A 25,374-nucleotide genomic window follows, 5' to 3' on the forward strand; every position below is an offset into this window, starting at 1 on the left:
AAATTATCAGTCTTTAATCTTAACTACACTCCCTCCTTTGAGATTCCCCCACTAGTGAAAATATCAACATCTACCCTGTCATTCTCCCTCAGGATCTTAAATATTTCAAGAGCACCCTTCATTCTTTTAAACTCCAAAGATCAATTTCTTCAGCTGCTCATGATAAGACAACCCTCTTACCTCAGAAACTGGACAGGTAAATTTCAGCTTGCCTCCAATGCCACTGTACAGTACTCCAGCAGTGGAGTACAGTTGTAATACAATTTTAAACTCAAACTCTTGCAGTAAAGACAATATGCCATTTACCTTCCAAACCAAATGCAAATAGACCTTCAACTATTACACAAATATCAAGTTACAGATGCTGGAAATCTGCAATAAAACAAAATGCTGGAAACACTCAGATCATTCAGAAAGCAACAAATAAGCACACACCCAAATATTCCCAACATCTGCTTCCAACCCTAAACACCGCAGGGAACAAGGCAAAGTCAGACCAACCTAAACTGCAGCACCTTCCTTAATCTGAGTGTTTACGAACTCCTATTAAGATTCATGGCAGTGCAGCCACCTTTAAATACCATCGCTAACAGGAAAATCAGGTTTTGCTTCAAAAACTAGTGAAAAAATCTCCAATCTCATCCAGAGAAGGGGTACAATTTCCAACATTGTGGCTGTGAGTACAGATACCCAAAATTAGTAATTAGGGAGAAAGGCCTCTCTCCTGAAGCAAGGAGTGGCAGCTGCTGCAAACCCCACCAGATAGCATCACTGCCTCAGAAACCAGATGATTTACTTCCACAAAAATGCAGATCAGGTTATCAAAAGAACACACCCATCCTGTGAACTCTCGCTAAAATCAAAACTCTTACGTCACAAGAAAACGTTCGACTCACCAAGTCTGTTAGCTCTGCAGAGCAACACAGGCTTTTGCATAGAACATCGAACAGCACAAGAACAGGCACTTCAGCCCTCCACATCTGTGCCAACCATGATGCCAATCCAAACTAATCCAATCTGCCTGCAGATGGTCTGTATCCCTCCATTCCCTGTCTGTTCACACTGCTAACATATCTGCTTCCACCATTTTCCCTAGTGGTGCATTCCAGGCACCTACCACAAAAAAATTACCACAAATCTCCTTTAAACTTCCCCTCTCTCACCTTAAACTAGGTCCTCTTGTATTTGACATTTTTACCCTGGGAAAGGACTTTCTATGCCTCTCAATTTTATACACTTCTATCAGGTCACCCCTCAGCCTCATGCTCCAGAGAAAACAATCCAAGTTTATCCAATCTTTCCTTGTGGCTAATACACTCCAATCCAGGCAACATCCTGCTGAAGCTCTTCTGCACTCTCGAAAGCCTCCACATCTTTCCTGCAATGCAGCAACCTTGCTCTTGCATTGTAGCTCTAAGTATTTTCCCTCAAATGTTTATCTACTTCCCTTGCTGATTAATTATTTCTACCCAACCTACAGGCAGCCAATTCCAGACCACTATGCTCCAGATTTCTAGTACACACCATGGAATGCTTTTCATCCTTACTAATGACTAGGATTGTTTTCATTAGGATATAATTTGGCCACTGATCGAGAACATCTCATATCTACCCTCTTGAAACACTATTTTAAATACTTCAATTAGACCACTCTCAAACTACTCAAGGGAATACAATCAACTTGCTTGATTTTCTTTTAAAAAGGCTGAACAAATTAGCAGAATACAAATCCAATGCTGCATTTTAGCCAACTGTATCTATAAATCTCAACAATTCCAGACTACCCTTGCATCCCAGGTACTCCATATTCTTGGGAATAGGCCAGCATATACAACTAGCGTAATCAAAAATATTCAAGCCTCCAATTCATGAATAATTTCACACTATGACCTCACCTATTTAAAAATAAAAAAGGAAGCCCCAAGACTTGTATTTTTTTTTGAAGCATTTTAATACAAACTTTTACCAATATAAACTATCTCAGTCCCTCTTAACAGGTAAGACACAAACTCAATACTTTTGTTATACTGTTTTTATCAAGTATTGCACAAGGTAGGTACAAAATTAATATTACGATTACATTTGTCCATAATATATAGCAAAAAATTTATTTTTACTTTAAACTCTTAACAGAAAATACAAATCTTGTTTTTCCAAAAAAGGTGAAATTTCTACACTTTGAACACCATCACTGGGGAATAGTCTGTACACAATCTTGAGTATTTTGATGTCTCTGAATGTGGATTTTTTTTTACAATTTGTAAAAAAAAAATGCAAACTATCGCAGCCATCACAGATCACTGTAGTAAAAAGATATAAATGCAATACCGTGTTGTAGAAACAATATATACTCTGTATTTTACAAACTTCATACTAAATTAAATTATACAATTACAAAAAGACCAGAAATCCCACTTTTATCATTAGTGCCAATTCTTAAATCAGCCCATGTCCTGTCCAAGTGTAAATACTGTTTGAGGAGGTTTCACCTCCACAACATTTTCCATTTTTCTTTTTTTTAAATTTTATTTTAAAAAAGGTGCACAGTCCATATAAAATCATCTTTGTGCTTGGTTGGCAAAACCAAAAATTGATGCTTTTTAAATAACCAAGTGCCAAACTACAAGCTTGTAACGCCCCAATTCAAAAAAAATTTTTAAAAATTTATCTCAAGGGGTTTAAGGGGAAATACCCTTGGGTTCAGTTAAGTTTAAACTTGTATAATTAGGGCTTAATATTTATATATAATTATAGAGCCCCCCAACTTCTAATTAGCCATGACAGGTTGGAACTGCTGGTTAGAATACTGCATGTTACCGAGGCTGAAACTCAGACCATCCATAAAGGATTTTTCGCTGAGGCCTCCATAAGCAAACATGTCAAAGGCATTACCATACTGGAGAGGGCTGAGGTTCACAGAGCTCTCCCCCGGGAACATTGCACTGGTACCACCCTGCCCCTGGATGCCAGGGAAAATAAACTCCTTGGCATTGGGGGAGAGGGCTGAAGTCTTCTGCTGTTGCTGCTGGCTGCCCACACCCATGCCGAGCCCATAGAGAGAGTGCATGGATGTTGACAGGCCTTTCTGCTTCAGCAGGTTATTCACATTCAAGCCAAGGTTGGTGGGGGATGCTCGAGCGACCTTGCTGTTGCGGCCGCTGCTCTTCATTTTGGTCGAGCCGAATTTCGTAGCAGCAAATGTGGCAGTGGTGAACGTTAAAGGCTGGGCGGAGCGAGGCATAAAAGTAGGGCTGACAGCAGCAGAGTGACCGAAAGGAGGAGAGGGGGAGCTGGACACAGACGATCCCCCTGCTGGATCACAAATGGGCATAAAGACCTGGGCCTCGGGGTTGAAGCTGTTTTTGATTTCTTTGTCCAGGTCAGTCCCAGTATCATTACTATCATCCACATATAGCACCTTGATGGGCCCCTTCTCTCCAATCTGATAGGACACTTCATAAGGGTCTATCCACACACTCAGGTCCTGAGGCAGGTTGTCACGAACGTCCTTCATGTCCAGTCCACTTTCTTTGGCAGCTCGCTCAATGACTGGGTCGATGGACTCCCCTATGTGCACGCACCTATATCCAGACCCTCTGTATGGCTTGTCCGGGTACCAGTGACCTTCATATTTTTTCTTCAACAGCCGTTCCAATTCCTCACCAAAGATGTTGACTCTTCTCCGTGGGAGTTTATTGTACAAGTATGAGATAATGAAGTTGAGTGCGACTTGGATTTCAAGCTGCATAGCTGCACAAACACCAGAATGAGTTGTAAACTGTGTTGCAAACCAAAAGAAATAATATATATTAACTCCCGAAAGGCAGTGTTTAGATCGCCTCAGTAGCTTGATATCTTAGAGTGTTGGTTAGGATGGAATTTATGCTCCTCAGGTTTGCAATGATGTATGTTCCTTGAAAGGGGGAAAACAAAAATAAAGTAAGAAAAATAGGAAAAGTTTTTGTACCACTTGAAAATCACTTCCATTCTGTTACATACAGGGCAGCAAAAAATGTGCTTGCCAGCAGTTTTATTCCTGCTTTTACTCAACACTAAGGGTACAATGTTAGAAGGATTAAAATAATTGAAAAGGATACAACACTTCACCACCTTGAATATTTTAAAGCACTGATTCAAAATTTGAAATCAAATTAAAGCCAGATGGTTTTTAACAAAATAAGTCAACCTTCAAAATAAATCAAACACCTACGTCATACATTGAGCAACTGAGGCAAGTGTCCAATTGGGAGAGCAGAGGGCAGCGAACTGCAGAATAAATAAATCTCCTCAAAATAACCGTGCAATACATCCAAGGGGGGAAAGTGTGTGTTTTTAAAAGGTTGTGTTTGTTCATGGGTGAGATTATCCTGCAAGGAGACCTGGTTCTTTTATGCTTCATGTCTCAGATTGACGTCAAAGGCGTGATAGTGCAGTGCACAGAATGAACACGCGTCACAGGCTGCAAATACCAGGCAGAATGCAAATGACCTCATTAACCCCAGCACTGCCAGAGATAGACATTGCTCACGTCAATAGCAGAGGGAGAGACACTCAAACACGGGCACTGACAAAGCAATCCAGAGTTTTCAATTACCAACACGACCGACACCCAAGCTCCGCACAAACCCTTCAAGTGCAACAGGCGATGATCAGCTCAAACAACCCCTCATTTCAGCCACAACGAGAGCAGTAATCAGGAGAGACAAACGGAGGACGCTTATCTGCGGGTGCCAGGGAGGGGGAGGTTTCCAGGGCTGCTGTCAGATGGGGAGGGGATGGGGGGGGGGGGTGGGTGAGAGACAGCAAACGGCAGTAATTGGAGGCTTTCGAGTAGGAGGGGTAGCGGAACCCACTGGCCAGATTGGGAGGTGGGGGAGAGAAGAGTGGGGTTGGCATGTGAGCCGGGGGGGGGGGGGGGGGGGGAAAGAGACATTAACCACCCCCGAGTCAGTCAGAGGCACCTCACATTCTGCTCCCAAACCCCAACCTAACACACACACTGCTCACACTCGCCCCCCCCAGCACACGCACTGCTCACACTCGCCCCCCCCAGCACACGCACTGCTCACACTCGACCCGACACACACTGCTCACACTCGGTCCCCCAACACACACGCACTGCTCACACTCGCCCCTGCACACGCACTGCCCACACTCGCCCCTGCACACGCACTCATTGCTCACACCCGCCCCCAACACACACTCATTGCTCACACCCGCCCCCAACACACACTCATTGCTCACACCCGCCCCGCTCTTCACTTCACGCCCTCCCCCGGGCGAAGGTTCCAGCAACTCAGTCACTCACTCGGCTGCCGGCGGCTCGGAGTTTTCGCTGTCGTCCTTGATGGAAGCGCCGGTGTGAGTGGCGTGAGAGCGGCGCGGTGGGGTGCAGGCCGTGGGTGCTGGGCAGCGCCGTCCGTCCGTCCGCCGCGGACACTCCCTCCACCCGCCAGCGGTTACAACTCATTGCCATCGGCCGCCGCGCGCCCCTATTTATAGCCTCGCTCCCGCCGCGGATGCGCGGTGTCGAAGGGCGGGACCGCCGCACACCCGGAACTACCTTTTTTTGAAACACGTCGCGCTGATGGACTGGCCCCTTCTCGCTTTCCGGCGTTTCCATTGGCCACAGCTATCGAAGGCCCGCCCTTTTTGATCATGTTGTTAAACAGTGCGGACGGCAGGCTGGGCTCAAAATAGTCATTTGGATTGGCTATTCGGCACGTCCGTCACCGCATCACCAATCGTAATCATAAATACTTCAGCTCTTTAAACGAAGGCCTCGGAAAGTAGCACCTCACTTTAAACGAATTTTTACCGAAAAAGAAATGAGAATAACAAAAAACGATTTTTGATGCAAGTTTAATTACGAATAGTGGGAGTGTAGAAAATGTCATAATAAATAATGTGAGGTACAAAGTGTCGATAAAGAAAACATCTCTGGCAAACATAGGTCGCGGAAGGAGTAAATGATCGGGAGTAGTTAAAGTCGCCTCACTCTGATTGGCCCGCTCAGATAGTAGGGGCGGTCTTTACGGATCTCCGTCTTTGGATTGGCTGTTGGTATCCAACGTCGTTGCGTAGACCCGGAGCTGGGTGAGAGCTGCCGGCGATTGGTGAGGTGTGGGGCGCGCGATTCGGGCGAAAACAAGTCGCTCGCTCACGAGGCGGGGCGCGTCCTAGATGCGCGTGCACGATTAATGACCGGGAGGAGGAGAGGGAGAACAGACGGGCAGGTATCTCAATAAACGGTACTAATTAAACTGCTGCAGCGTCAGGTCTGCGACCCGCCCCCGGCGCCAAGGGCGGTCAATGCGCGTCCCCGCTTGAGGGCTGCTGAAAGTCAAACGGCGGGAGGCGCGCGGGCCAATCAATGGGGGGAGGGGAGCGGGAGCGCGCGGTCGCGGATTGGGGTCGGGGTCGCGCATGGCGCAGGCTCCCGGCAGCCCGGTCCAGCTGTGCGAGTGTGTGCGCGCAGCCACTGTGCACCCACTGGCATGCCACTGTCCCTGCGGCAGTGTGCACCCGTTGGGTCGTTGCACCATTGCCACTGTCCCTGCGGCAGTGTGCACCCGTTGGATCATTGCACCATGCCACTGTGCCCACATTACCTGTTGCATCCTCGTACTGTACCACGGTGCACCATTGTAGCCAGTGCGCAGTGCTGCATCCACGCACCATGCACTGGTGCAGACATGCACCTTGCCAGTGCGCAGTGTTATACCCATGAATTGTGCTCGTGTGCATTTCTTGAAATGTAAAGAAAACAATCTTGCAAATCTTCGAAAACTGCTTTTAAACCTTACTATCAAAATATTTATAAACGTGTTAAGAGGCGAGTAAAAGGGAATGTGAACCCACCAGTGAAATGGATAATCGGGACAAGGGCGAATTGTTGAATGATTGCTGTGCATCTGCCTACAAAATGAAGGAAGAGAGGGAAGATGTAGGAAGCCGCAAACTCATCAAATTGGTGTTATTTGTGCGGTTACCCAAATCCATCATCAGACACAGTTTAACAGAGCAGATCGACAAACATCAGCTGATCAAAGATGGTCGTGTTTGACTAGTCTGATTGATATTTTTAAGTAGTTATAGATATGGTGGATAGAAGGCATTTAATCAACCATTACATTTTTTAATGGTGAGAGGCTAGCGATGATGGAAGGGTTGGATTTAACTACTATCCATGTCACTAAAAGCTGGTGAACGACACGTAGAGGAATCATAATGTCTAATGGAACATTGGCCCTCATCCTGGGAGTGGAAGAGAAAGGGAAGCAGTGATAATCAGCAGTGCAGACCCTATTTGAAGATAATTTTAAGCTTTGAGCTCTTGACCTCAGGAAGAGGAGGGTTGCATTAGACGAGGTGCACTCTAGGCGTATCGGGATATTACAGGGCTTTAAGAGTTAAATTCGGAGAACAGTTGGTGTAAGATTGGCTTTACACCAATTTAACGGGTCGATGTGATGTAATGGAGGGATTGTATGGGGTACATACAGGGAAACTATTTCTACCATGGCGGCGTAATGAACAAAAGGGCATGACCTTAAACCTGCAGCCAGAGTATTCATTGAAAGGGATTCTTCACACCAGGGGATATCTGGAGCCCCCTTCTCATCCCAGCACAGCTCATTGAATCGGCTGTGGTGTGGCGGAAAACTGGAACTTGAGGCCTGAAGGCGGACAAGTAGAGTTGGGCCCAGATCAGCCGCAGTCTGATTGAATGGCAGAGCAGTTATGGATCTTTCCTATTTGTTGGTGAACATCCCCTACAGTTATGCAGCCTGCAAGTGTGCAGTTCCAGCATCAATGCAACCCACTCAACTCCGTAACTCTTGCGCTGTACAAATAATAAAAGGTCTCTTCAGGAAAAGCAACCACTGTCCCCCGCTGATCTGCACCCGTGCGGCTGCATAATGTTAGCTTGTCATTTCTCTTTGCAGATAATGGCAGGCAGGTTGTGTATAGAGTTTCCAAGTCTGGTTGGACTCATTCTTGGAGGCTTCCCATATGACCTTCACCGCCCACACTCTCTAGCCATTGGCTGGCAAGGACGCATCGATGTAATGCTCCGCCCACACACCCTTGCCATTGGCTGCTCAATATGTCCATCCTTGCTGACGCTCTGTCATCGTACCCCAGGCGGAAGTTGAACAGATTCTTATTTCCCGGATTGGATGATCCGTGACTATCAAACAGCCTGGTGTCTCTCGACCATAAATAGTAAATACAAGTGCTCAAAGAGTGGCCTTTGCCGTGCCCGGGATCTTCCTCCCGGGATTTCTCGCAGCGGATTCCGGGACCATCCTGGGAGGTTGCCAGCCCGGGTTGTAAATCTCTAGCACCACCTGTTCCTGTTTCTGTGGGGGTTCAAACCTCAGCCAGCGGCCAACCTGAAACCACAGGCTATGATTATCACTCGGAGCCAGCGATGACCTGAAAAGGTCACACACTGGCACAAGCCACTCAGTCTGCACCGGGGTAAAACGTTGGATTGCTGCCTCCACGTCAGTGTGAACTTTAGTTAGGGCTGAGGTCACCCGTAATGTAATTTCACAGAAACAGGTGGAAATAAGTCCATCCACTGTAAGCATAATTTTTAGTGTTTTGTGTATACCATCAAAATGTTCTAGAGAATACAATCGAGGGAAATAAACCTCCTCTCTGAAACAGATAACAGCCAGATACTGCCCCTGCAAATATATTCATCTGTAAACCCCACCCCCCCACCCTCATCCTCCTATCACTTTGGACTGAGATGCACTCAGTTCAGAAATGTGACCGTTTTTACTGAAATAAAGTCAAAAGCACTTGAACAGATTGGTTTGCAATCTGTCTCATGCTGTCTTTTGGTCAAACGATACACTGCTTCTGTTTGTCACAACATCATTAGATTTAAGAGGATGCTGCCAGGACTTGAGGACCTGAGTTACAGGGAGAGGTTGGGCATGCTGGGACTTATTCCTTTGAGCGTATGAGGGTGTGACCTTATTGAGGTGCATAAAATCATGAGGTGTATAAATAGGTTGAATACACACAGTCTTTTTCCCAGGAAAGGGGAACTAAAAACTAGGGGGCATGGATTTAAGGTGAGAGGGGAAAGATTTAAAAGGGACATGATGGGCAACTTCTTCACATGGAGGGTGGTGCGTGTATGGAATGAGCTGCCAGAGGAAGTGGTTGAGGCAGGTACAATAACAACATTTAAAAGACATTTGATAAGTACATGGACAGGAGGGGTTTAGAGGGATACGGGCCAGATGTGGGCAAATAAGTCTAACTTGGCAGACACCATGGTCAGCAAGGAAAAGTTGGGCTGAAGGGCCTGTTTCCATGCTGAATTACTCTGACTCTATCTCCTCCCCAACCCACAACCTCCACTACCACCAAGGACAATGGCAGTAGACACATGGGAACACCACCACCTGCAGGTTCCCTTGACTTGCACACCATCCTGACTTGAAAACCTATTGCTGGCTCCTTGTTGTCACTGGGGTTAAATCCTGGAACTCGCTCCCCAGTAGCACTGTGAGAGCACCTTCACCAGCATGACTGCAGTGGTTCAAGAAGGCAACTCAACACCACCTTCTCACGGGCAGTTAGGGATGGGCAATAAATGCTGGCATGTCTGGCATTGCCCAGAGTCTGAAAATATAAAAAGCCAAAAACTTATCACTCGATCATGCAACTTGCAGTCATCCAGCTGTGCAACCAATAATGCAATCTGAGAAGCAATCGAGCTGCAATAATTACATATAAGTAGTTCCTTGCCACATTAGCAGTGGGAGTCACCACAAACAGACAACTATTCTTTTAGGAGAAACATATCATTCTCTTTACAGAAAAGCTTCTTTGTAAACATTCAGCTGCAGTTTGTATTACACAGCATCTGCTTCAAGTCTGCCCCAGAGCAAAAACTGTGGCTCTTCAGATTAAATAATATTGATCTAGTTCTAAACAACTGATAACTGCCAATCTAATTGTCAGCCATTTTGGCCTTTAACAAAGCTACAGTAGATTAGAATAAACCGCCTATCTTTTCAGTGTTCTTTAAAGGTATGCTGTTGTCCTGGGTTTCCGAGTGTCCTTGTTGCATGGCTCTCAGTCTTTTCCTCAGGCAGCCCCTCAGGGTTGAGGATAACTTTCTTCCACTCCAGTCCTGCGGGTTCTGAAGTGAGTGATGAGGCCAATGTGCGATGCTTCGCCCCAAACCCCTTGCCGTTGGCTGCTCAACATATCCATCCTTGCTGATGCTCGGCCTTTCTGTGCTGGGTGGAAGTTGAATGGACTCCCCATTCCCTGACTCGATGATCCTTGACCATCAAACAGCCTTGTGTCTCTCAACCATAAATAGTAAACAAAAGTTTAAAGAATTGCCTTTACCATGCCTGCGATCTTCCTCTAGTTATTTCTGCTTAGACTCTAGGAGGTGGTTCTTAAGTTGCTGCAGACTCTGGGTTGCCAATGGAGGTTGGGCAGCCTGAGCTGGAGTGGTGTGACAGGGTTGGCGGACGGGTAGGCAAGGAAGTGCTTCACTCCGTCTTCTGTTTACACAGGCCTTCCACACGCTCCTGACAAAGGCACTCTAAGTTATTGATGCTATCCTGAATGGTCATTCTCCATTTTGACCATTTATGAGCCAGGGATTCCCATGAGGTGCTGAAACACATGTTCAAGGAGTTTTTGAAAAGTTCTAGAACCATTTCCTTCATCCACCCGGCACTTTTGCAGCAATGGAGCCCAGAGCAGAGCACAGTTTACACCACTAACTCAATCTGGAGGGTAGCAGGAGGTAAGGGGTTGTTTCCTGATCAGATATTGGGTGTACCCTGCATTGACTGTCATGATTAGGGAAGAGTGAGGTGATGCTGAGGCCTAGACAATAACTCACAAAAATTGTTAGTGACAATCACTGTCTGAATGGGAAGTTTGATGGAAATCTCCCAGAATATAGGTTGGAAAAATAATACACAAAAAACCTGGCTATTTCCTTTAAACCTACCTAAAGCATTTAAAAGAAGAAAGCCTAGTTTTGCCCTGCAGCTTTCTGTGGCTTTAATACGATGTCCTCTTGTCAAGGGCACAACTAGGATTCATAGGCAACTGCCAAACTGTGGAAACACCCTGCAGGGACTTGTCTCCATTTGACCTCTTAATGTGCCTGCCACAAAGGGTTCCTGACCATTGGCCTTAAAGGGGCAGGCCAGGTTTAACACTTCTGTACAGAGGGTGCCTGAACAGCCTTAAAGGGACAAGCCAGGCCAAACAACACCCTATGTGAACAGCTGAAGTTCTCAGCTTGAGGTATTTTGGCCACATTATATAGGGCTGCATGTGTCACTGCTAACCTGATCTTATGTTCTAAAAGTGAGTTTTTAAAAAGACTCAAATAGTAGCCTGTGTGAGTGTAGGTGGGGTTGCAGTGACACACAGAGGTTTTGGGAATGAGTTGGTCCAGAACAATTTTGGACATTCTGGAAAACTTTCTCCCCAGAGCTGAGATAACCTTGTTCATTTAATACATTGTTCAAGTAGGAAAGGAAGGATCATGCATCTGAAATCAGTTTACAATTTGTCATTCTGTGAGGTTGTCCTCTATATACAAAGATTAGAAGTACTCACCTTGGTGATACCTTATCTTGCCATTGGACTATATTTGGATTGTCACGGTTCCAACTGATTTTGAAATTGCCAGTATGAATTTGTGCAATGCCTTAGTTAACCATTTCCAAGGTTACAAATATTTTTTACTTGATGTTCAAATACAGTAAAAGCTGGGCATCAAAGGAAAACATTCCGAGAGTTGTATCTTACCTTAAGGAAAGTAGTTGCGTTGTTGGAGGTCAATTATCCCAGCCCTAGGTCAGCACTACAGGAATTCCTCTGGCAGTGTCCTGGGCCCAGCCCTCTTCAGCTGCATCATCAATGACCTTCCTTCCATCATAAGGTCAGAAGTAGAAATGTTCACTGCTGATTACACAATGTTCAATTCCCTTGGCAAATCCTCAGCAAATGAAACAGCCCATGCCTGCATGCAGTAAGACCGACATAACCTTCAGGCAAGGGTTGATAAGTGGCAGGTATCATTCACTCCACAGAAGTCCAGGCAATGACCATCTCCAACAGAAGAGTTTAACCATCTGCCCTTAATGTTCAATGGCATTACCATCACTGAGTCCCCCCACCAGCAACATCCTGGGGGTCACCATTGACCAGAAATTCAACTGGACCAGCCACATAAATACTGTGGTTACAAGGCTGGGTATCCTGTGGCATGTGACTCACCCCCTGAGACCCCTTTGACTTTCCACTATCTACAGGATCATGATGAAACATGTCCACTTGCCTGGATGAGTGCAAACTAACAACTCTCAAGAAGCTCAATACCATCCAGGTCAAAGCATCCAGTTTGATTGGTATATCATCAATACCCTTAAACAGTCACTCCATCCACCACTGGGAAACACTGATTGTATTGTGTACCATCTGCAAAATGCACTGTAGTTACTTGCCTGGGCTATTCTGACAGCACCTCCCAAACCTGAGACCTCTACACCATCAAGAAGGATGAGGACAGCAGGTGCATTGGAACATAACCAGCTGTGGGATCCTCTCCAAGTTGCACACTATCCTGACTTGGAATTATATCGCTAGCCCTTCATTGTCACTGGGTCTAAATACTGGAACTCCTTGCCCAGTAACACTGTGGGAGCACCTTCACCAGAGTGAATGCTGTGGTTGAAGCAGGCAGCTCAAGAAGGCAGCATCCATCATTAAGGACCCTCACCATCCAGGACATGCCCTTTTCATGTCACTACCATGGGGGAGGAGGTACAGGAGCCTAAAGACCCACACTCAGTGATTCAGGAACAGCTTCTTCCCCTCCGCCGTCAGATTTCTGAACGGTCCATGAAACCATGAACACTACCTCGTTATTCCTCATTTGTACTATTTATTTATTTTTGTAACTTACAGTAATTTTTATGTCTTTATGTCTTGCACTGTACTGCTGCCGCAGAACAACAAATTTCAGGACATGTATCAGTGATAATAAACCTGATTCTGATTCTGAGTTCGTCACCACCTTCTCAAGACCAATTAAGGCTGGGCAATAAATTCTGGCCCTGCCATGGTTGGACAGGCTAGGGCTTTTTTTTCCTTGGCGTGTAGGAGACTGAGAGGTAATTTTATAGAGGTGTATGAAATCATGAGGGGCTTAGATAGGGTGGATGCACGCAGTCTTCTCCCAGGGTTGGGGAATCAAGAATTATAATGCATAGGTTTTAGATGAGAGGGGAGAGATTTAGTAGGAACTTAAGGGGAGACTTTTTTTACACAGAAGGTGGTACATATATGGAATGAGCTGCCAGTGGAGTGGTTGAGGCAGGTACAATAACAGCTTTTAAACGACACTTTCACAGGTACATGGATAGGAAAGGTTTAGAAGGATATGGGCCAAATGCAGGTAAATGGGACCAGTTTGGATGGACACCTCGGTTGGCATGGACCAGTTGGGCTGAAGTGCTTGTTTCTGAGCTCTATGACTCTAGGCGGGCCAGGCAGAATCTGTGGAGGCAAAGGCATAGTTGACCTTCTGGGTCAAGACCCTGCATCAGAGTGTAAAGCCAGTATAAAGAGGTGAGGGGGAGGGCTGAGGCAGGACCTGGCAGGTGATAGGTGGAACTATGTGAGGAGGGGGTTGATTAGCAGATGGAGCCAGGTGGGGATAGTGACAGAGGCTGGGAGTGATCAGTGGAAACAACAAAGTGCTGCAGGTTGTGGAATCTGATAAAGGGAAGCGATAACTGAAACCAGCTACGGGAGGGATGCTGGGCAGTTGGAACAGTGCGGGGTGGGGAGAGGGTAGAGGACCAAGTGGGTAGAGTATGTGGGTGATAAGTAGATAGAGTTGTACTGCATGGAAACAGATTCTTCAGCCCAACTCATCCATACCCACCAAGTTGCCTACCTGAGCTAGTCACATTTGCCTGTGTTTGGCCCATATCCATCTAAATCTTTCCTGTGCATGTACTTATCCAAATTTAAACATTGTAATTATAGCTGGAGCTAGGTGGGGGAGGGGAAAGCAACTGGGTAACAGAGGGAGGGTGGGGGGGGGGTTGTAAGAAGAAGATAAGTGTGAGGACCAGGGTGGATCAGAAGGAGAGAAAGGGACAGAGGGGGAGCGGGTTACTTGAAACTGGAGAACTCAGTGTTCATGCCGTTGGGTTGTAGACTACCCAGGCGGCGTGTGAGGTGCTTCAGAAACCCATCGCCTATTTAATTGTCTTCCTTAGGCCAGTCTGACTGATCCAGTTGTAGGATTCTCATTGCAGTGTTAAGAATATTCAAGGTTCTAGGCCTCAGCATTCAATCCGGGTGACATCCTGTATGGTTGGAGGTGCCAACTTTCAGCAGAGTTGTTTAACCAACTGTGTTGGACTTTAAATGTCTTAGGCAATGATTTGTTGGGATATTGGGGCCAGAGTTGATCTGCTGACTATTTACTTGTCTTGGTTACCTGCCTTTGCCTAACACTGATCAATCAATCTCAGCTTTAAAGTTTCAATTGCTACTGTACCCCATCCCCGCCACCAATCTGTCCTAAACCCCCTCACCCCTCCCGCAGTCCGTCCTCGCCACACCCAGTCCGCTCTCACCCCCCCCCCCCCAGTCTGCCCTCATCACACCCCATTTATCCTCGCCACACCCAGTCTGCCCTCACCCCCCCCAGTCCGCCTTCACCCCCCAGGCCGCCCTCACCCACCCCAGTCCACCCTCACCACACCCTGGTTCATCCTCGCCGCACTCTATCCATCCTCACCCCCCAGTCCAACCTCACCACACCCACACTCACCACACCCAGACCACCAGAAGTAGTTTCTCTCTCTACCCTATCATTTTCTTTAATTGTGTTAAAGATTTCCCCTTAATCTTTTCTGTTTGAGGGAGTACAAATTTAGCCTATGCATTTTTTTCCTTGTAATTTAACCCTTTCAGCCCCCAGTGTTATTCTGGTGAGTTAGACTGAGTTAGTCTTCCTGAGATATTAGCCAATATTCCTTCCTGAACATGCAGAGAAACACAGTAAGTGAAGCATTTATTCCGTTTCTGGTGGCATGGTCCTTTTGAGAATTTTTCCTGTGTAACAAGAGTCAATGCACTTAAATTCATTGCAAGAGAAACGTGAGAAGGTGCAATATGGACACAACTGACCATTGATTGAATTAGTTGCTATTGCTGCTGGGGAAATGATCCAGTTAACTAATTTCTGTACATGCGCAGGACAAGGTGACATTATTGGAATGGTGCACAAGAGCTTAAAGAGTTCTACTGGTATGGACAAGGTCCTTGTAAACTGCTGCTACACATTCAGTCAGCTTAAGACTTATTGTAGCAGGAGTGAGGCACCCAGAGAGGCTGCTCGTCACCAACCTGCACAAGAAAAACAGATCCTATAATTGACTATAACTTCCCAAACCTGCAACATATACCACCTTGAAGGCTGGGATCTGCAAGGACACAGGAACATCACTGTCTGCAAGATCTAACTTGCAAGTATTTCACCGTTCGTTCACTTATTCTATATCCTGGAGCTCCCTCCCAACAGTACTGTGGGAGCACACTCACCAGGGGGACAGCAGCAGTTCAAGGAGGTGTTTCCTGACCCTGTCGAGGGCGGTTAAAGCTATTCACATTGCTTAATGAATTAAAAAAGCCTGAGTTTTCCAAACAATTCAGCAATTGTTCAGCTAAGTAACAAGGTGTAGTGCTATATTGCAGTTAATATTAAGGTTGGTAATGGGCTAGGTATGTTACTGAGTAACAGACTGGAGATCACGTCCCTGAAAAGCCATAGTACATGTGGACGGCCTGGAAGCCAAGCTACACCTAGTCTTGATCTTATTAACCTTATTCCAATTTTAAAAAATTAATTCTTGGACTTTGTCCATCACTTGCAGTTATACATCCATAATTGTTCCTGAGAATTGTTCCTGAGCCTCTGCCTTGAACTGCTGCTGCCCTTTTGGTGAAGGTACTCCCACAGTGAATAGTGTGATCAAGGATATAGATGGTGAAAGTTCGGCATATATTTCCTAGCCAGGATCCGAGGGGAATCTGCCGGGGTTGTGTTCCATTGCAGCTGCTGCCCTTGTCCTCGGTGGTAGAGGTCATGGGTTTGTTGCCAGATTGTTGCAAGAGCTGTATGTTTTCATGTATCTCCAAAAGCCCAGAGAACCTGATTGTTATGTCCAACCTGCATGACTCAGACGCCTGTAAAACATGGCGGGATGTCACCGAATGTCCCTCATTGGACCTTGCCGGCCCCTCAGTTAGAGGGACTGCCCAGAGATTGGTAATAAATGCAGCCATGCATTCAGAGATCTGTGCAAAAAACATGCCTTTGCACATATTAAACCCAAAGCCAAAACGTTCATTTTTAAGGGTGAAGAGTTGGACCACTGTGGTTGCTTTAGAAGTTTTGTAAAATTAAAGAAAGCCTTTTTATAGAATTGGTGTGAACCACACACCTGGTGGGCACACAACACAGGGACGTTGCAAATTCAGGGTCTTGCTGTGATTAATTTAATGACAGTTGTTACTTAAAGCCAGAACAGCTGTTGTGTTCAGGATTAGTGGGTGTTTATCTGTTCTTACCAAAATTACTCTCCATGTTCCTTGACCCCTTCTGGCCATCAGCCTGGCTTAATCCATAAGCTGATAACTGTGACCTGTGTTTTTCACAATCAGCATTTGTGACAAGCCACGGTGGGTAATGGTGTGTGCTGATGGGAGAGAGTTTTATTCGAAATGCCCCTTTTCTGTTGTGGCAGTAATATGCAGTAAGCAGCAGAGTCTGTGTCTCAGGAACATCGCAAGGACCTTTTTAAAGTGGCTGCCACAAGATCAGAGGCTTCTCTTAAAAAGAGAGGTTACAACATCAGGGATCCTTTGAGTGTAAAGTGGCTAGAAAGAACTATGATGTGCTTTTAACTTTTTTGTAATTATATAAAAAAATATTTTGTTGTGGCTGTGAGTGTTGATAACATATTCTGGAGGCTGGGAGAGTTACAGCAAGAACAGGGACTGCAATAACGCACTGTGCGATGAGCAGTGGTTAATAATTACATGAGTGTTTGCACCACTCCAGCTCCCACGCACGGTTAGGTAACTGCAGCAAACCAGCTCCTACCTGGCTTTGGCAATCATTTCTTAAATCATCAACGTTAGGCACAGTGACTGAGAGTAAAGCAGGGAAAGCTCTGCGAGGCTATTGGATTTTAATGAAGATGCCAATGTTACCCTTTACATAAATAAATCAAAACAACTGCAAACAGTGCTGGCAAAATGAGAGCTTGCATCCTTTAATGTACAGTTAGTAAAAACATCCTAAAATTCATCAAACTGTGTCGCATGAAAGGAGGCCATTCGGCCCATTGTGCCTGTTAGAGTTCTCCAATTGGTTGTACTCCCTTAGATGGAAGAGGCTGATGCAATTCAATTGCTATGTTAGCCCTTCACATCTTACATCAGGATAAATTGTGACTTCTGTTATAAATGTGAAAATAGGGTGTTTGAAAATGGATACATGGCTGTAAGATTTTTAAGGTATCAAATGCACTGTTTGCCATTTGGCTAGCAGCCTGACAAATGGCCCTGATCTCTTTTGGTGCTATATTTTATTTTTGATTTTCTGTGCTTTTGAAATTATGCAGCACTTACCCTTGGAAGGTCAGTGCTAATGGTCTGATGGCTGTTTGTTGCCATTGATTTTTAAGATCAGAAGGTGAGTGTTGTAAAGCGGATATTGTGGAAGTAATTATCTTCCTATTCTGAAGGTGACACAGGTGATGAGATGACCATGGTTGGTGTGTGGAGAACTGTTTCTGTTAAGTAAACAATATTTTCCATTATTTCTGACAGTACTTTACAAGTTGGTGTTTAATAAGATGGACCCTGTGGGAGCCAGTTGCAAACCTGTTTGATTAGTACTCTCAAATTACAACAATATGGATTTGAAGAGCCTTTGGCAACAAAAACATCTCCACACACACCACAAACAGTAGATGACAGCAAGCATATAAAATGATATTAGGCCAGGTAGGTAAAAGCCCAGTCAAAAAGGAGAAGGCAGGGTGGATGAGGGCCTTGCAAACTGAGCACATGGCTGCCAGTAGTGCCAGGTAGGGGGTGAGGAATGTGTAAGGTGGCATAGCTTAGAACATCCCACAGTCTGATTCCAGAACCAGCTCTGTAGCTAGGGTGTTAATAACTATCCAAGACACTAGGTCAGATTGGCTGAGTGATTTTATTCCAAGTTGAATTCCAGTGAGGATAGGCAGCAATACCTCCAGCACGATTATTCTCAACACTGGTGCCCCACAAGGCTGCGTCCTCAGCCCTCTACTCTACTCCCTATACACTCATGACTGTGTGGCCAGGTTCTGCTCTAACTCCATCTACAAGTTTGTAGATGACACCACCGTTGTAGGCCGTATCTCAAACAGCGATGAGTTGTAGTACAGGAAGGAGATAGAGAGCTTAGTGGAATGGTGTCATGACAACAACCTTTCCCTCAATGTCAACAAAACAAAAGAGCTAGTCATTGACTTCAGGAAAGGGGGCGGTGTACATGCCCCTGTCTACATCAATGGTGCTGAGGTCAAGAGGGTTGAGAGCTTCATGTTCCTGGAAGTGAACATCACCAACAGCCTGTCCTGGTCAAATCACGTAGATGCCACGGCCAAGAAAGCTCACCAGCGCCTCTACTTCCTCAGGAGGTTAAAGAAATTTGGTTTGTCCCCTTTGACTCTCACCAACTTTAACCGATGCACCATACAAAGCATGCTATCACGGCTTGGTACAGCAACTGCTCTCTCCAGGACCGCAAGAAGCTGCAGAGAGTTGTGGACACAGCCCAGCACATCACGGACACCAGCCTCCCCTCCTTGGACTCCTTGGTCTTTACCTCTTATTGTCTTGGTGAAGCAGCCAGCATAATCAAAGACCCCACCCACCCGGGTCATTCTCTTTTCTCCTCTTCCATCGGGTAGAAGATACAGGTGCCTGAGGGCATGTACCACCAGACTTAAGGACAGCTTCTACCCCACTGTGATAAGACTATTGAATGGTTCCCTTATACAATGAGATGGACTCTGACCTCACGATCTACCTTGTTGTGACCTTGCACCTTATTGCACTGCACTTTCTCTGTAGCTGTGACACTTTACTGTTATTGTTTTTACCTGTACTACATCAGTGCACTCTGTACTAACTCAATGTAACTGCACTGTGTAATGAATTGACCTGTACGATCAGTTTGCAAGACAAGCTTTTCACTGTACCTTGGTACAAGTGACAATAATAAACCAATACCAATACCATATCAATTGAAAATCAAATTAAAGCAGATATAACCCTGGCAACTGATTGGACTTTATCAGTTTCCTGCTGGATGGCCTGGGTTAAGATTTACATCTCCATGTGCTTTTGGTTTTCCAAGTGAAATAGAACCTAAGCCATTTCTGGTCACCACACTAGAGGAAGGATGTGGAGGCTTTGGACAGGGTGCAGAAGAGGTTCACCAAGATGTTGGTGAGGAGAGTCTGGACAAACTTAAATTGTTTTCTCTGGAGTATTGGAGGCTGAGGGATGACCTGATAGAAGTTTATAAAATTATGAGAGGCATAGATAGGGTAGATGGTCAGAGTCTTTTTTCCAGGGTGATAAGGTCAAATACTAGAGGGTATAGGTTAAGCTGAGAGAGGGAAAGTTTAAAGGAGATTTACAAGGCAAGTTTTTATTTTACACATAGAGTGGTAGGTGCCTGGAACGGGCTGCCAGGGGAAGTGGTAGAAGCAGATACAATAGCAATGTGTAAGAGATAGACAGATACGTGAACAAGCAGGGAATGGAGGGATACAGATTAAGTGCAGGCACATGGGATTAGTTAGATTGGCATCATGGTCGGCACAGCCACTGTGGGCCAAAGGGGATGTTCCTATGCTGTTCTGTTCTATGTTCTATAGTCCCATGAGAAGGAGTTTAGTTCAAGCCAGTAATGATTCTGCCTTGAGATTTTGGCTTAATAAAAGAAAAGAAACAAGAAATTGAGCACAAGTTGATCAAATGTGTAGGAATGGGAGGAGATTCACCTCATTGCCCCAGGTCCATCATTTGGTGAGGTTATGACAGATCATGCTTCACCTACTTGCTTTGCTTCATGTCTTTCTATTCCCTTGTCTAGCAAAAACCTATTGATCTTGGATTTAGAATTATTAATGAAGTAACGCTCTACTGCTTTTTGAAAACACGAGAAATGGGAGCAGAAAGAGGTTAAGCAGCCGCTGGCCCTGCTCCATCATTCGATAATATGAGCCCTTGAATCACTAAGGAATGGAGGGCTGCAGACCAAGTGCTGGTAAATGGGATTAGCCATGATGTGTACTTGACATTCTGCATGAATGTGATGGACTGAAGAGCCTGTGTTTGTGCTGTATGTCTCTCGGATAGGGCTGACCCACTACCTCACTTTCCCACGTGATTCCTGTGTCTCTTGATTAGGTTCCCAGGATTAATCATTCCAATGAGAATTAAAAGTTCCCTCTGAAAAATGTTCCACCGGTGGCTGACTAAAGATATTGTTAGATTAAAAGAGGCTGGTAATATTGTAAAGAACAGTAGTAAGCCTAAGGATTGGGAGGATTTTATAAAATAGCTTCTGATAACCAAAACATCGATAAAAAGGGAAAAATTGAAGACAAGAATAAAACAAACAAAAAATATAAAAGCAAATTTGAGCTTCTTTGAATATATACGAAAAGGAAGAAAACAGTAAAAGTAAATGTGATCTCTAGAAGCTGAGAGGAATAATGAAATGGCAGAAGCATTAAACATGGTGGTGAAGAAGGCATGTGATGTGTTTGCCTTCAATGGTTGGGCATAGAATATGAGAACTGAGACGTATGTTGCAACTTTACAAAACACAGGATAGGCCACACTTGGAGTACTGTGTGCAGTTCTGGCTGCCTAACCATAGGAAGGATGTGGCTGCACTGGAGAGAGTGCAGAGGAGATTCACCAGAATGTTGTCTGGATTGGAGGACTTTAGTTACAGGGAGAGATTGGATAGGCTAGGCTTGTTTTCCTGGAGTGAAGGAGGCTGAGGGGTGACCCGATAGAAGTGTATAAGATTGTGAGAGGCATAGATAGGGTAGGTAGGCAAAATCTTTTTTCAAGTTGGGTTTATTGTCATGTGCACAAGTACATGTATGCACAGGTGCAATGAAAAACTTACAGCAGCATTACAGGCACATAGCATCATATAAGTAGCATTCACAAGAAACAAACACAATTTTTACAAGAAAGCACAACATTAGAACAAAAAAAAAGTCAATTTTAGTGCAAAGTGATCAAAGTGATCATATTGTTGCTATACTGTAGTGATTAGAGTTTTGCTCGTTGGTTCAAGAACCAAATAGTTGAAGGGAAATAGCTGTTCTTGAACCTGGTAGTGTGGGACTTCAGGCTTCTGTACCTCCTGCCTAGGTATCCCATAATAGAGGTATCAAAAACAGGAGGGCATAGGTTTAAGGTGAGAGGGAGGTGTTTTAAAGAGGATTTGAAGGGAAAGTCTTTTACACAGAGTGGTTGATATCTGGAACTTGCTGCCAGAGAAAGTGATGGAATCAGGTATAATCCGTATGTTTAAGAGATATTCAGACAGGCAGTTGAATAAGCAAGGCATGGAAGGATATGAACTTAATGCAGGCAAATGGGATTAGTGTCCTGGAGGACTGCATAGGTTTGATTTTGCTATCTCAGGAAGGATATACTGGAGGTATTGCAAGAAAGGTTCACTAGATTAATTCCCAGCATAAACGGCCTGACCTCTGAGGAAAGGTTCAGTAGAATGGGCCTGGAATTGACAGGGTCGATGCTGAAAGCCATTTTACTTGTCTGGAGGGTCTGGAAGTGGGGCTTAATTCTCAGGAAAAGTAAATTTGGGATGAGATGCAGAGTAATTCTGTGTCTTAGAGGGCTGTCCATGCCTAGTTCACGTAATCTCTCCTCATTGCACAATTTCAGTATCATTCATAGATCAAAATATTCCTCCTCGGGTGCAGTACCCAAATCTTGAGCCAACTAAGCTAACCGAGACAAAAAATAGGAGGTGGAATTACTGTAAAATACCCCTAGAGAAACAAGAAAATCTGTTTTCATGGTCATCACTGCCCTTGGTGGAAGCTCATACAGGCTGTTCATCATAAATCCAAATCGGAGGTGGAATTCCAATCCTCCTCCTGATGTTCCCACCAGCCATGCTTTAGAAACTATACTATAATGCCACCTTTTCAGGGGAACTGGTAATTGGAAAGGGTTAGGGTGAGTGTTATTTGTTGGGTACCATTGCTGAGTTTGAAAATTCTCAACAAGGAAGCTCAGGAAGAATACAAGAACCAAGAACCAGCAGTTCCAGGTTGCTTTGTCAGATATGCAGTGGGCTCCCACATGGCATTGGTCCATTTCAAATCCATTAGATCACTTAGAAGGAGGCTGGATCCACTCCCATTGGTATTGGAGCCAGTGTGTCCCGTCAGCATGGGAGAATTGCACTGATCATTCAGTCTAGTGATCAGCAGTCGTACTTGGTGTAAGGCAGAATGAACCACAGTTAAATATTGTCCCAGCCACCAGCTGAATGCTCAGCACATTCACCATTCATTTTGAGTTGTGGATTGCCACCTCTTTTGGCAGAATAAGTCTTATTACCATGCAGTTAATCATCCTGTCATGCCATTGATTAATGCCACTTGCCTTTCTTCCAAGTGCCAGGGGTCACAAACTCCACATTGGCTATTCAGGACAGAGATGAGAAGAAATTTCTTTACCCAGAGGGTGTTGAAACTGCATTTCTCGCCTAAGAGGGCTGTGGAGGCCCAGTCGCTAAGTATATTCAAGATGGGGATGGAGAGGTTTTTAGATGCGAAGGGAATCAAGGGATATGGGTTAATGCAGGAAAGTGGGGCTAAGGTAAAAGGTCAGTCTTCAGTTTATTGAAAGGTGGTGCAGGCACAAGGGGCTGAATGGTCTCTTCTATTTCTTATGTTTTTCTGTCTTTCTGTGTCTTAGGCTCATTAAACTTTGGAGTTATTTTGTAGGTTGTAGGTAGAGTGATGTGAAGTATGGTGCTTTGAATACATTGTGAGCAAGAGCAAGGGCGTTTACCACAAGTGGCTGGGTCAACATTATTCCTCATCACTGTTGCTGACATCAGATTTCTTGGTCATTATCACTTTCCTGTTTGTGGGATCTTGCTGAATGCAAACTGACGGCCGTACATTTGTACATTCCAACAGACTACATTAGTATGCTGACTGAAAGCACTTTGGGATGAACAGAGGGGCACTACTTAAGCACAGCTCTTTCTTCCTTGGTATAAGGGAGGGGCTTGGAACGTGGATCACTGCAGCTTGGGCCTGCTGTTGGTCCTGGCCTCTGTCTTTGGATTGGGTCTTGGGAGGGAATTGCAACAGTTCTTGATTGAATGGGAAGGCATCTGAGCACAGATCTTCCCTATGGAGAATACCCTGAATACAACCATGACCATAAATGGAAAGCAGAAACTGCAGATGCTGGAAATTGAAATAACAGTACCCTATTGAAGACATTCCCTCTGTTCCCTCCACCACTCTCCCTTCTCTGAAATTTAAAGCACGCTTGTTATTTAACTTTTCCCTGTACCGATGAAAGGTCACTGATCTGAAACGTTAACTCTTGTTTCTTTCCACAAATGCTGCCCAACCTGCAGAGTGTTTCCAGCATTTTCCTTTTTACATCCATAACTGTAGTACTTTGGTGATTTCTTCTGTTCCGATTTGAATGTCTAGTCTATAGCCTTAATGGGCATTAGCTTTTTCTCCCTTGCTTCCTGCCATAGACTGTTCCCTGGCACGAGAGGTGACCAAGCCAGGACCATGTCAGCATTGAGCCAGATGTCTGGGTTTAAGCAAGTGTCAGGTAGAGCCCATGCAATGATCTGTCACACACTACTGGTGACATTATTGAAGATGATCATTTATCCCGTTCTCTATTTTCCGTTGGTTACCAATCCTCTATCAATGCTAACATGTTATCTTCAATTCATGAGCCTTTATTTTGTGGAGTAACCTTTTATGTGACTCCTTAATGAATCCAGATACACTACTTCAACTGATCATTACATTGTCAAAGACGCTTATAAATTTGTCGATCTTTCATAAAACCACACTGACTCTGTTTAATTCTATGATGATTTTCTAAGTGTACAGAATTCCTTTCTTAATGATGGATTCCAGCATTTCCCTAATGACAGATGTTATCCTAATGGACCTGTAGCTCCCTCCATTCTCTCTCCCTTCTTGATTGGTGGTGTTACATTTGTGGTTTTCCAATCTTCTGAGTCTTTCCAGAATCTGAGCGTTTTGAAAGAGCACAACCAGTGCATGCACCATCTCTGCAGCCACTCCCTTCAGACAGGGCAGCTTTCGCGTCCAGAGACTCTGTCAGCTTTTGCTCCATTAGTTTAACTAGAACTTTCTCAATGTCACTGTGATCATTTTAATTCCTTCCTCACTTTAGCCTCCTCAGTTCTAACTATTTTTAGTCTGCTTTTATTGTCTTCTACTGTGAAGATGAATATAAAATAATGTCTCTGCTGTTTCCTTATTCCGCACTATTAATTTCTCTGGCTCAGCTTCTAAGGGATCAATGTTATCTTTTGCCACTCTGTTCCTTTTCACATACTTGTAGAAACTCTCATAGTCTATTTTTATATTTTTTGTTACTTCACTCATGTTCTATTTTCTCTCTGTTTATCAATTTTTTTAATCGTTATTTGTTGGTTCTCAAAGTTCTCCCAGTCCTTGGTCTTGCACTATTCTTCACAATATTATAATTCTTCCTTTTCAATCTAATACTGTCCTTATTTAATTAGCCACATATGAATCCTGTTCCACATCAGGTCTTTATTCCTCAAGTAACATGCATTATCTTTGAATTGTGGAATATTTATTTAAATTTCTGCCACAGTTTATCAGTCATCATACCCTTTAATTTCCCCATCCACTTTGACCAATTCAATTTGATGTTCCCTCTGTTTCCCTCCGGAACCAGACTAAATTCCACTTACCAGTTCCTCTTCTTGCCTCCTGCCTCAGCACGAATAGTAAGTTCTGTTTGTAAACCAGCTGTGGAGACGTGGAGGCATTAAAACATAAGAAATAGAAGCAAGAGTAGGCCATTCAGCCCTTGTGCCTGCTTTGCCATTCAATATGATCACAACTGATCTACTTCAGCACCACTTTTCCACACTAACCCCCTAATTCC

The 25,374-nt window shown here is 44.7% G+C and overlaps 1 protein-coding gene and 1 long non-coding RNA gene across 3 annotated transcripts in view; one reads left to right on the forward strand and one right to left on the reverse strand.

The window, feature by feature from the left end:
- Window positions 1–2,014: 2,014 nt before the first annotated feature.
- LOC127579846 (protein Tob1-like) lies at window positions 2,015–5,465 on the reverse strand. 2 transcript variants are annotated; one of them, XM_052032831.1, is made up of 2 exons: window positions 5,309–5,465; window positions 2,015–3,778 (listed from the first exon to the last, which is right to left on the reverse strand). In XM_052032831.1, the coding sequence occupies exon 2, from the start codon at window positions 3,746–3,748 to the stop codon at window positions 2,768–2,770; it is 981 nt and encodes a 326-aa protein (XP_051888791.1). In that variant the 5' UTR covers window positions 3,749–3,778; window positions 5,309–5,465; the 3' UTR covers window positions 2,015–2,767. The 2 variants fall into 2 exon arrangements, with proteins under 2 accessions (XP_051888791.1, XP_051888792.1); XM_052032832.1 differs by having other exon boundaries at window positions 2,015–3,750; window positions 5,309–5,441.
- Window positions 5,466–6,087: 622 nt separating this feature from the next.
- Window positions 6,088–25,374, forward strand: part of LOC127579848 (uncharacterized) — a 60,669-nt gene continuing 41,382 nt past the window's right edge. The window contains exon 1 of the long non-coding RNA XR_007957737.1: window positions 6,088–6,236. This is a non-coding gene — a long non-coding RNA (uncharacterized LOC127579848). The remainder of the gene's footprint in view (window positions 6,237–25,374) is intronic.

Source organism: Pristis pectinata, chromosome 18, assembly GCF_009764475.1.
Source record: "Pristis pectinata isolate sPriPec2 chromosome 18, sPriPec2.1.pri, whole genome shotgun sequence".
Taxonomy (NCBI): Eukaryota; Metazoa; Chordata; class Chondrichthyes; order Rhinopristiformes; family Pristidae; genus Pristis; species Pristis pectinata.

Excerpts from the sequence above, each read along its gene's own strand:
- LOC127579846 (XM_052032831.1), bottom strand. The coding sequence starts at position 3,748 with ATGCAGCTTGAAATCCAAGTCGCACTCAACTTCATTATCTCATACTTG.